The 12,654-nt window shown below is 40.2% G+C and overlaps 1 protein-coding gene across 1 annotated transcript in view; it reads right to left on the bottom strand.

Moving 5' to 3' along the window:
* cntn4 (contactin 4) overlaps positions 1-12,654 on the bottom strand; it is a 167,582-nt gene that overhangs the window by 115,113 nt on the left and 39,815 nt on the right. Inside the window, exon 3 of the mRNA XM_032514281.1 lies at positions 4,826-4,958. Within this exon, the coding sequence (XP_032370172.1) occupies positions 4,826-4,958 (133 nt within the window). The remainder of the gene's footprint in view (positions 1-4,825; positions 4,959-12,654) is intronic.

Genomic DNA, 12,654 nt, shown 5'->3' with positions numbered 1-12,654 from the left:
GGGCATTGCAGCACTCACAACGCGCCTCTACAGACTTTTTTCTTTTAATAGACAAAGTGTGTTGCACAATAGTCTTTCATGGCCCTTCTCCGGTTCAGTCATAAGTAAGTGCATGCTCTCAAGAGCCTTATTACTACACACAATAGAGAAGAGCCTGAGGGCGGTGGTGGCCGCGGTCTCACAGGACTACAGCAGTGATTCATTTGCAGCTGAGGTGGAACAAACAAAAATCAACATAAATATTTTACAGCCAAGCAACACCTTTGACTCAAATAAAAAATGAGAGCGGGCAGGGTAGAGGGGAGTGACGCTAAAAACATCTGTATCAGGCCGAGATTGTGACTTCCTCCGTCCGATTGAGAATAACAAAAGTTATCCCGTCAAATATGAAAGCCGCATTTTTCACTGCCATAATTGCTCGGAGAGACTCTGCATTGTATCCAAATTGAAAAGGTGTAATTGTGCGGCAGCTTGAAACCAAGATTTTCTCTGACAGTTTTCAATTTAACGCTTTTATCCTTTCCTTCTAAAACATTAAACTGGATAGCTAATTGAGCCTGGAACATGTGTTGATGTATCTGAGTGAGTAATCATGTCCCATGTAGAAAGGGATAAGACATGTACCCAGTGGAAGGAAGATATTGTCAATCCCCTAATGTACTATATTGTGTATGTGTGTGGTAGTTGAACATAGTGGTAGTTAAAGATAATTGCCCATCCAGAGCTGCCAATGTTCTGTGCTGATAAATGAAATGCCATATGACAGCTCTTGTTGCTTTTGGCCAATTAAACAACTTTAAACCCATTAAGTGACAGATAGTCAAATTTGTGTGAAACCCAAGCACGTTCTTGACTACAGAAAAATTTAGACCAGTTTGGGAACAGTTATAGAAAGCAGCATGAGGGGAACTGTGAGTCCAGTTACTGTCACACGTATCATCCTCCGTGGGAAGTATGGAGCAACAGATTACATTAAACACATAAACTAGATTATTTAATAATTCCATTAACAATGATTTATGCTGGCAAGCAGGCCACAACAGCAGTTCCATTTGTTAGGCACATGCTTTATGTAATCATGTAACAACACGCCGTGTACACAGTGGCATAATATCACGCCATCTGGCTTATGAGGCAGTGCATGTTAAGCCTGGTACTCAGAGAAAGAAGTACTTTAAAGAAGAAAAAATATGCCCTAGTCCATTAGGTGGGGTGTGGCATACAAAAAATCTATTCCAGGCACCATTTACCATTTTGCCACAATAGTTCCAAGGGAAAATTTCCCATGGGTATTTTTAACCAGCAGAAATGTGTTTTCGAGGATCTTCTTCACAGGACAACTATACGTTTTGTGATCTGAAACACCACCCATGTTGTCTACAGGCTTGATTCCACCGCAGCAGTTTTAATATAGATCAAACTGAAGGAAGACTGAGGGACGAGGTATCTCAACACCTCTATGCTATTTGCACTGGGAACCCTGTGGTATCCAATGGCCTGAAACTATCTGGGTGGCCCAGCATGGCAGAGGCTTCACAGAGGTAAACGCCTCAGGCGATGAGAGACATAAAACATCTATGGCCAAGTCACCCAGACCTGAGTGAAGAACTTGACTTCTTTCCCTTCTTTTAGCAGATATTAGGTGGATAACCTGGTTCATCAATTATTGAGGGATGCAACATATTGTGAACTGCTCTAAAACGAATAATAAATCTAATAATTGTATTTTCTTATGCTGTTATTGAATTGTATGTAGAATTTCTTGTGTGGTCTGTTTGAAAACACCTAGTGTTTAGGGACGCATTATTAGCTGTAAATCCTCATTTAGTATTTTTTTATTTACAGAATATGCAAAAAAAAAGTGACAGATGACAGATGACCAGCCTCCAAAGGATGTTGCTCCTCCGCACAGACATCAAAATAAAAGTACACAACAAAATAAATATGAAGGGCACAGAGACATCACAAGTTAATAGCGGTTTTAAAAAAATATTTTAGAACTGTCTTGTATTTTTGTAACAGTATTAGCCGTTGTAAGTAGGCTAATCTTTACCTTTACTTTTATTTTGAAGTCTCTGCGTTGGAGGTAGTGATGGCCAAAGGAAGTTTCTTGAACCAGTGTCTTTAGTTTCTGAGCCCAGTAGATGGCGCTCTTGGTTTTAAGAGAAAGGCCTAAGGCATCGCAATTCAGTGTATTCTCAAGCCTTTGTTGAACAGAGAGCGCCATCTAGTGGGCTTTGAAACTAAAGACACTGGTTCACGAAGCTTCATTTGGCCACCACCACTGCGCGGCTACGTTCCCAGCTATAACCTTACAGCTTAATATTGACCGCACACACACACACACACACACACACACACACACACACACACACACACACACACACACACGCGCACACACACACACACACACACACACGCACACACACACGTTCACAGCTAACTGCTAACTTAACTCAGCATCACACACATGCCCTCTGTCTCTTTTCTCTCCCTCTCTACCCCCCTTACATTATGCACACACACTGAGGTATTCTTCAAACGATTAGATACTTGTTGTATAGCCTAACAAATGTTAGTTGAAAAAAACATTCCCAGATGCTTAGACCCGGCGGCCGCCCAGCAGTGGTACATAACATAAGATAACAGTATTGTTTTACCAGAAGCTCAACATTTTCGGTACTGACCACTCTGGAACAGGTCACCAGTTCTCAATACCCATCCCTATGTGCAGTTAATGAACTTTGGACATGATTTTGCTGTTGTCCTCTTGTTGAAACACAAGGCTGAAGCCGCTCTGACAGGACCAGGAGGCAACCTTGACAGGAGACTAAGTATTAAATGTACCAACCTTTCCAAATCTCACCCCAGCAATTTCAGTGAGCAAACATGATGGATTTAAGCTTTTACTTGCCAGAGATGCTGAAAAACAACACTCTTTCAATAGAGTAATGATCCATGTAAGGGGGAAATAAAGGGGGGAAAAAAACAGCTGCTCTTTGAACTTTGCAGCAGAAAACGATGTATGAGCTGGGTGAACGCAAAGCTTAGGCTACAGATAGACTAGACGTTTCCAGCAGTGGGTTGAAAGGGAAAATCCCCCACAAAATAGATTTTATATAACACATTCCTATGATCCTGATCAGCTCAAGCTTGACTTGCAAGGATGAACAAGTCTTTTCTAAAGCTAGAAACAACAGAGCCAAGACTTGACAAATCCTTTAAAATTCCATTCAGAATGAATAGGGGTCTAAGGACACGACGACAACACCCAGCACGATATAACACGGTACAAACATTTTCTACGCTTTATTACTGTTAAGAGCACAATGAAGTAAAGCACATTTTAAAGTACAAGCTCCAAAACGTTTTTGATTCCTTGAAGTCCTCATCAGTGGGGCAGGCTTTGTCAGATAAGAAACTTTCTGCTTTTCCAGTTTTAGAACAAAGTGTTGTGTAAAGTGTACGGATTAAAATGGGAGATTTACTCTGGCTCGCTCCCTCTCTTTACTTTTTTTCTTGTTAGCTTCCTCCATCAACGTCTTTTTCGGTCGTCTTTGCAACTGCCATGATATCCGTTGCGGCCCCGCCCGGGGCCTGAAAACCTCCTTCTCCCAGTGGTCCAGGTATCCTGCTCAACGCTCCCAGAACCAGTCCTGGCAGCACGGCTGACACTGAGCTAACTAGCTGATGGCCTGAATTGAGCAACAAGTAAAGGTTTCTGTCCATCAAGAAACTCCGTACATCAACGACAGTGGAGGCAAAGCAGCTACAGGGCATCAGAGGGAAAACACCAAAACATTTTCTCTGTAAAATATCGTCCAGTTTTACCAAAATCAGTGGTATTGCCATAAAGAGTTACACACTTCTCCCAAGTGGGAATGTAAGAGGCCCAATTCTCAGTGTAACCTCAAATGATTATAAAGCTGGTATTTTAAGATAATAATAATGATGTTGCAATGTTGCTTTAAGTTACAACTTGCTTTACTTTGAACAGTTACAAGTATTAACTCCCTATACTTTAACGCATCACTTCAGTTGTAGGAAATCAGAGTAGTATTACTTCTACTTAAGAAAAGCATTTCTTCTATTACTGCACTCAGGTGCTATGGGAGGCCAGGGGTTAATGTGTGTAGATGAGTCTGTGCCCACACAAGGGGATTAATCCGAATTTCAGTATAAAGCATCACTTATTGGTTAAGTTGGAAATAACATGAACATGCTTCTTTTTTATTGGTATACTCAGCCAACATGAGAAGAGGGATTGTTCAGGACAAGATTGAGACATTTGCCACTGAAAGGTTGTCTAAAAATGAAGGTTGTTGACATTGTCATCCGTCTAAAATCAAGCTGCATTGATGGGGAAGAACAATGTGCAGAGGGCGACAGATGACAACCTGCAGTCACACTCATTGTAGTCTATATCCACAACTCTCCACGGATTTGAGTGGTTGCTGCTGGAAACGTTATCAGTACCTTCCGCTTTCTTTGTGTTGGAATTTTAATCTCCAGCCGATTTATGAGGACTATGGTTAACTGGTCCTCAGACAGACTGTCTGTCCAATCTGAGTTTTTTTGTTGCACAACCAAAACAACCTTTAAACGTACACGATCCACCAAAACAAGTTCCTTCCCGAGGCTATTTTGAAGCGGCACCGGGGCTCCATCCGGCACTTAGCACCACCCAAGATGATTGTGCTTGGTTTAAAGAAATGCCAATAAACAAGAGCATTTTTCTCTCCCATCCTGGAATGCTATGTGTACTAGCCAGGCCCTCCTTCGCAGCGCTGTGGAGGAAGGTCTGGCAATGCGAGACTACACTCACCGGTACATGGGTGGTGGGCTTCCCTGGGCTTCACAGCTGAACACCACCTCCCTGTTCTTCTCCACGGTCTCCACAGGATAGACGATGCTGCCAGGCTGCTTGGTGAAGACGGGACTTTGCAGGACACTGCTCACTGTAGGACAACAGGAAAGATAATTTGTAAAAAAAAAAAAATAAGAAGAAGCCAATTTGGCGGTGGCAGAAACAGGTCGATGCTGCTTTAAATGTTTGAGAAGACAAAACATATCCATTTGAAACGCCTGTCACAACGCCACGGCCCTGAGAAGAATGATTTGAAGTGAGACGTGTCTTCAACAGCTATTTAGGTGGTAATAGGATATAGAGCCTGATTTATGGTTAACAATTGTCTAGAAAAATACCCTCATTCAATTCTGTCAACCTGCTTTTATATGTTCATTTATCTATTTATTTATTTGCCCAGAGATGTTAGGATAATGTGTCCATGCAGAGGTGTAGTCAGTTGGTTTCATGTGGTTAGAGCTCTTTGTTGTAAATGACACAACCGAAGTCTCAGTTACTCCATTAAGGCACCGTTAACACAGTGTACTTCTTGTGCATGGCTATTGAAAGTATTGATGGCGCTTTAAAGTGCCCATATTATGCTCATTTTCAGGTTCATAATTGTATTTAGAGGTTGTACCAGAATAGGTTCATGTGGTTTAATTTTCAGAAAACACTATATTTTTGTTGTACTGCACATTGCTGCAGCTCCTCTTTTCACCCTGTGTGATGAGCTCTCTGTTTGAGCTACAGAGTGAGGCATCTCATTTCTGTTCCATCTTTCCATCTTGCAGAGTGTGAGGGCATGACACACTAACAGCTAATGTAACTAAGTTAATTATAACGTTTGTGACAACCCATGCCGCTCTTCTGTCCTCTGCAACTGGGACACGATAGAGTGTTTTGTGCTCATCTTTACAGCCAACAACAGGACACTTTCCGTGGGGGTTTGACATAGTGTCTCTTGAACTGGTGATTCTGAATCGTACCTGGTGGGTGGAGACATAGACACTGTACGTATGCTCTGATGGGAGGGGGTGGTGGGTAGGAATATTCAAATGTTTCCTGCTCTTCCAGAGACTGAAGGATAAATTCAGAAACCCGTATCTCACTCAAAACACCATGGATGTTTTTTCCAAGTTTGTATGCGTGTGGAGGCACCAGACACACAGTTTTTTCATAATATGGGCACTTTAAAGATTACAAAAATGAATTACTTAATCACTACTTTGTCTTTGTCATAGCTTGATTGTTCTCATTCTTTAAGTTTGGGGGGTCCAGAATCAGCCAGATTTACTGCTATTTGATATTAGTCTATTATATTTATGTATATTAATTAGCCTTTTTTGGATTGACAGTTGAAAATCTACTGAGTATCCAGACAGTTTAGTATCCAGTTGAAAGTAAACAGAGCTCTTGGATTTTACTTTGCCAATCTGAAATCTAGAAAAACAAAGACAAAAGTGGAAGAAGACAAAGAACAAAAAATATTAAAATAATTTCATGCTTCCCTTCACAGTGAGTAGCCATTCGTGTGTGAAACCGATAGCACAGTACTTGGGGGAGCTTTATAGGGGATTTCAAAACATAAAAAAAAATTAACTAAGATTTTATTTGCCCTGAGGTTGTCAGTGTTGAACACTTAAGGTGCTCCTCCTCTTTATTGGTGGTGGTTGGGGTAAGTAATGTGTGTAAATGTGTGAGAGGTAAGATAAATTGTGTAAGTGGGAAGATTAATAAATGATGACAAAGAAAAAAAAAAGGAAAAATAATTGTTCTGAGATAATAAAAGAAGAATGGTATACAAGGGCACATCATGTGACTGTGGGGAATATATTTATATACCATGTATGTTTTAGCAGTTACAGTAAAATTAGATTAGATTTCACATGGTAATTCATGAGATGAAAAAAAACTAAATACAGTTCAGCATTTCAGTACAAATAGCAATACTAAAGTGCAGAAATGAGAACATCAGTCAACATTGATTGGGTCTCACTCACAGCCTATACCCACAACACTTCTGGGATAGGTCCGTCGCCGCCGGAAATTCCGCCGGATGTCACTCTTTACGGCTGGATGTCGGTCACCTTTCGCTTTCTTTTTGTTGGAATTTTAAACTCCAGTCAATTTATGAGGACTATGGTTAACTGCTCCTCAGATCTCTGGGCGAACAAATGGGCGCAGGTGTATTTGCTATTTAAACAACTTCGGCGCTTGACAGGAAGTTGACAATTGCGTCAGTCTTGAACTAGCAAAGACACTTGCGTAAGCTTTGTGCTGTGCCAGGTGCAAGATAGGACCCTAGGTCTCAATCTACACTAGAACATGAGAAGTGACAGCTGGTTTCACTACATGTATGCCACGAGCCCTAGAAGCTTCAACAGTACAGCTGAATCATGGTCTGTGAACACAAAAGTGCTGGAGTCAAGGCCGGATGATGTCATTAATATGTTATCAGGAAGTTAAGTCATTCTTTGCCCTTCTCTTCCTTATTGAGTTTCCATGTCCAAGTGGTGCAGGATATGGCTCCATGAAGCCGTTTTTGACCAGGAAGTTCCCTCGTAATTCAATCTGAGCTGTGACACGAGGACGACGGTCAGAATTGGACAGCTGTATTTGTGACATTTATTGAGTGTTCCTCTGGAAAATAAAATAAAAGCTGCGGAGCTCCACAGTCGGTATTAAAGATGATTCATTTAATCCATTTTGAGAACCTCTCCTCATTTGTTATTGAACCGGACACATTTTAAGTGTCCATGTGTTTACTGGGGGAACTGAAATGACTATAAATTAAGTTTATAACAGATGGACTACATTATTATATGGATGATTTATCAAATAAATGAGCTGCTCATTTAATTAATTATTTACTTTAGTTCATAATATTTAAGTCAAGACTGGATTTACATGACTACCCTTTCATAACAATAAAAACACTAATAATAGAAGTACTATTTAGCCTCTTAGTATTTCATTTAAATTTGTTTTTGGTTATACCATTCATAACTTTTGTATATGTTTTAAAAACTATACATATTTATATATGAGCCAATTTTTCTTCTTTTAAAGCAAAATATGTACAGCGTACTATTGTTATAATGTAATGCAGTGTAAGAAATGTAATCATTGCACATTTGCAAAACATTTTATAAGAGAGAATGAAATGTAGAAAAGAGCTAACATTTATTTTGGCACAATGTCTTTAAAGCTATGGTGCGTAAATTTTGACGCCCCCATGAGGACTTTTTAGGTAATGACAACAAAATTGTCGGCACGTCCACTTGATACAAGCCTTCCGTGATGGCGCACCGGTCCAGGATGAGATATCCTGGCTTTTAGTCTTAAATCAAGCTCTAAAATCTCTGGATCCTACAATTACTGTGGTGCAATTTTTCTTTTGATAAAAATATATTGATTATGATAATTCCCTGACAGAAATAACAAATAACTTGGGCTGCCTTCCGATTCACAGTGTACATAAACAGCTCTCCCAATTCCCTGTTCTCATGAACCATGCGTTCAAAAAGCTACGAAGAGATAAGCACTGCAATCTGTATGCTTTCAAGCAAGTTTTTCTTTTGTTGTGTGCATCAAATTGCCTGCTGCTTAATAAGAATGTGGCTGGTCAGGTTGGGAGGTGGTCGTGGTGATGGGTGGGCGTTGACTTTTTACAGTCTATGGCGTGAACACACAGGACTTTCAAAACAGGCCGTGGTGTTCACTTCCCAGGAAATGCATGGTCCTTGGGAGAGTTAATCCAAACTGCAATCTTTTACCTGAACTTACTTAGTTGTTTCAATGCCTAAACTTAACTTTTGTCAGCGCATAACACTCATTTTTTTTTGCCTAATCTTAACCGTAATCTCCGCCAAAACTACCGCTCATGGTGCTCTGTACCCGGCTCACAGTCATCTATTCTCCGGTAACTGAACCACCAACTATCGCTGCTGACCTGACAGAGCATCGTGCCAATCTCCATTGCCAGTGTTAGAGAGCTCTGTAGCGGCAAAACACATCTGCTAACTGCCTCTGATACGACGAGCTGTGATGGAGGTTGATTCTGAATTCTTCTTTATCATCTCTATCAGGTCAAACTTTGTAAGCTAAACACTAATATTGGACAATTCTGCAAAACCTTATATTGCTTTTAAATACAATCAGTGATAGAAGGTCTTTTCCTCCACAATGGCGATCACAACCAGTAATTTTTTCTTCAAACTACAGAAACCTTTAAGCAACAGGAGGCTTCCGCATTGTGTTGTGAAAGTAGTGACAGATCTATGCAGAGCTGTACAGCACAGGGTATTGCATAATTCAAAGAACTGCTCAATAGGCAATCTACTTCAAGAAAATATCTCCAGAGTATGCGTCCATTCTCCAGGAGCATTCAAAAACATTATGCTAAATCTACAGCAGTATGGGGGTAAGCTATTCTTATTTTTTGCAAAACTGAACACATTTAAAAGGTACCACCTCTGAAATCTGCATAAATCTTGAGGGTGATATAATAACAAGCTTCTAAAGAAACCCGTAGATTCAGTCATTGATGCTGTCAGAGCTTAGCTGGTTGAAAGCAAAAAAATTGTATCACGCAAAAGATTCCGTATTTTAAATTGTAATCATTGTGACTACAACTCTCAGAGAGAGCTGCTTAGTTTTGCCTTTTTAGCCATTACCAACATCCCTCCAAAAGAGGATTTAAAACTATACAGCAACATTCTTTCTGCTCATCTTTTCTACTTGTATTTATTCCTGGCATGTGTTAGTTGATTCCCAATCATTCAGTAGTACAGTAATTACTCAGCTCGTTTGAGGACACAACTAATCCTTTCTGTCTTTTCAATATTATGGAGACGAACAGCCCACTGTGCCTGCTGTAACCTCATGAATTCTTGGTAAAAAAAATGAATTGACTGGGTGTTTATTGCCAACATGCAACAGTGCGCCATTCGTAGAAAATGACAATACCGATTGTCCCACAATAGCCGGCATGGTCGCATTCTGTTGTCATTTTGTGACTGCAATCATAGCAAGTCAAGGACTTTCCAACATAAATGCACTTAAAAAACCTTGTGGTGTATCCACTATCAGCAAGACAAAACGAAAAAAAAGGTAGAAAATGGCAGAGAATGTGTTTAAGTTATCTGAACGTACTCACTAAAATACAGAAGAGGTTGAATTGGAGATTGAGGGGCCAACAACAAACAAACAGCAGCTGTAAAAAAAGAAGCTAATGTCCCCAATAGGCTTCTATGATCCCATTAATCCACACCTGTCAGAATAAAAAACAATGCTCTGTGTCAGTTGATAAAGTGACAGAAATGCAATATTACTCAATTTTATATTCAGTGAAGATTAATATCTTTATTTCTCATGAATCACAAGAGCTATATTCAGTGTGACATGCTGTGAAAATGTCTGTGAAATCATCTCCACAGATATGGCCAGTCCTTTGTACTGTGGTCTTTCGCCAAATGTAATATATCATGTGCTAAATAAACATAGTATATCTTTTTATGGGTGCAGTTTCGATTATAAAGGCATACAGTATTTATCTTAATCCAGTCAGCATGCAGGCAGTGTGCTCCCTTTTTTGCCGTGCAATTTTTCAAGGCATAACAAGGTGTAGGGTTGTACCGCAGACCTACTATCTGGATCTATTTGTTTATTTAAAAAAAAACTGTGGATCGGAAATGGGTGTGGCTTGCTAGAGCTGGACAAAAATCTTCTAAACTGCATGTTTATTTTCTGTGTTGTTGGAGTATACAAAATAGAAGAATGTTTCAACCAGGCCTGTAGTACTCGAGTGTGGTCTTGGACTTGAGTCCGGACTCAAGACCGTTTTTCTATGGTCTCGGACTTGTCTTGGACTCACTAGTATTTGGACTCGGACACTGGTCTTGCCAAATATGGCTTTTGGTCTGGACCGAGTCCAGGTGTCTTTTTTATGTTGATAATAACATTGGAGGGAAAGTGAAACCCAAAAGTATTGTCTCGATACTGTCATGCATAAGACCTTTTTTTCTGTCCTGGACTCGGTCTTGACTCGGACTCAAACCTCTTGGACTCGGTCTTGTCTTGGACTCGAACCTCTTTGGACTCAATCTTAACTTGGACTCGACTAGTCCTGGTCTTGCACTTGTCTTGGACTCGACAAAGGTGGTCTTGACTACAGCCCTGGTTTCAACCACATGTCTACATGAATGCTATGACTGCATTTTGAATTTGAACCCAACCCTTAAAAGAAGAAATAGACATACATAACAAAAACTAAACTATAAATTATAAAAAGCTATTGAATAAAGGGGTTTATAATAACTCATAAAGCCAAAAGTAAAACCTTGTGGGAAGATGAAATACAATTGGTTTGAAGATTCCACTTTGCTGAAATTGTTGAATTTGCATTTAGTTGACCAACGGCGAGCCGTCTCAACAGCACTGACCTTTGGAAGGTAGCTATTGGAGCTTATGAGCTGTGTTGCATCACTCAGTTATTTAATCACCTCTGTTGGAGTAAACTGCTCAATGAGCAATCGTTTGTAGACAGCTATGAGACAGGAGTCAATGGTATAAATGATTATTTGTGAACAAAAGCAGCTAGGAACGTCCCTCTTATCCATCTCGGAAGAAGCTGTCTGGCATGTCCTTATGTAGTGGTGCCTTGCTGAACCGAACAGAAGTAGGTCACCATTAAAATCCAAAACCTATGTTTCTCTAACACCCAGGAACCTTTACCAGGCGTCCCAGTAGGCTTCATTCACCTGCGACTGGCTGTTTCTCTTCTCACTGTCACAACCCGATTCATCTGCATGCGACTCAGCCCAAAGCACCAGGTTAGTGCCACGGGGAAAAGCCCCCAATTAATAAACCTAAAACGGGATGCAAAATATGTACAAATGTAGGAAAGGTCTTTCATCTTTATAGTCCTTACTTTTCTCTGACAGTCTGAGGATTCTTTCTCTCATCTGAATGTATTATAGTTGACTACTTATTTTGGTACTTAAAAGATTTACGGGCTGCTATTCATCCTAAGATCAGAGACCTTTTTTATAGAGCACTTCTTTTAAAATTCTGTGCCCTTTCACTGACATATTTGCCTTCTCAAACATTTCACTACAATTTTAGGTATCATTAAATCTCAACATGAGGTAAGGTTTGTAACAAGATATGTTCCAAAAGTTTAATCCACTCAAAACACACACACACACACACACACACACACACACACAAATAGGTTCACAGCTAACTGCTAACTTAACTCAGCATCACACATGCTCTCTGTCTCTTTTTCTCTCCCTCTCTACCCCTCTTACATCACACACACACACTGAGTTATTCTTCAAACGATTGGATACTTGTTGTATAGCCTAACAAATGTTAGCTGAAAAAAACATTCCCAGATGCTTAGACCCGGCGGGCGCCCAGCAGTGGTACATAAAATAAGATAGCAGTATCGTCTTACCAGAAGCTCAACATTTTCGGTATTAGTTTATCACCAGTTCTCAATGCACATCCCTAATGAACTTTGAACATGATTTTGCTGTTGTCTTCTTGTTGAAACACACCTACAGAAGGACCACACTGCAACCTTGACAGGAGACAGCTGATTAGGTCATCCTCTCAACTGGCTCAATCCTACGTATTAAATGTACAAAGCTTTCAAATCTCACCCCAGCAATTTCACTGAGCAAACATGATGGATTTAAGCTTTTACTTCCCGAGATGCTGCAAAATAACACTCTTTCAATAGAGTAATGATCCATGTAAGGTGGAAATAAAGAGGGGAAAAAAACAGCTGCTCTTTG

The sequence above is a fragment of the Etheostoma spectabile genome, chromosome 4, assembly GCF_008692095.1.
Source record: "Etheostoma spectabile isolate EspeVRDwgs_2016 chromosome 4, UIUC_Espe_1.0, whole genome shotgun sequence".
Classification (NCBI taxonomy): Eukaryota; Metazoa; Chordata; class Actinopteri; order Perciformes; family Percidae; genus Etheostoma; species Etheostoma spectabile.
This window is presented reverse-complemented; position numbering and strand designations above follow the sequence as displayed.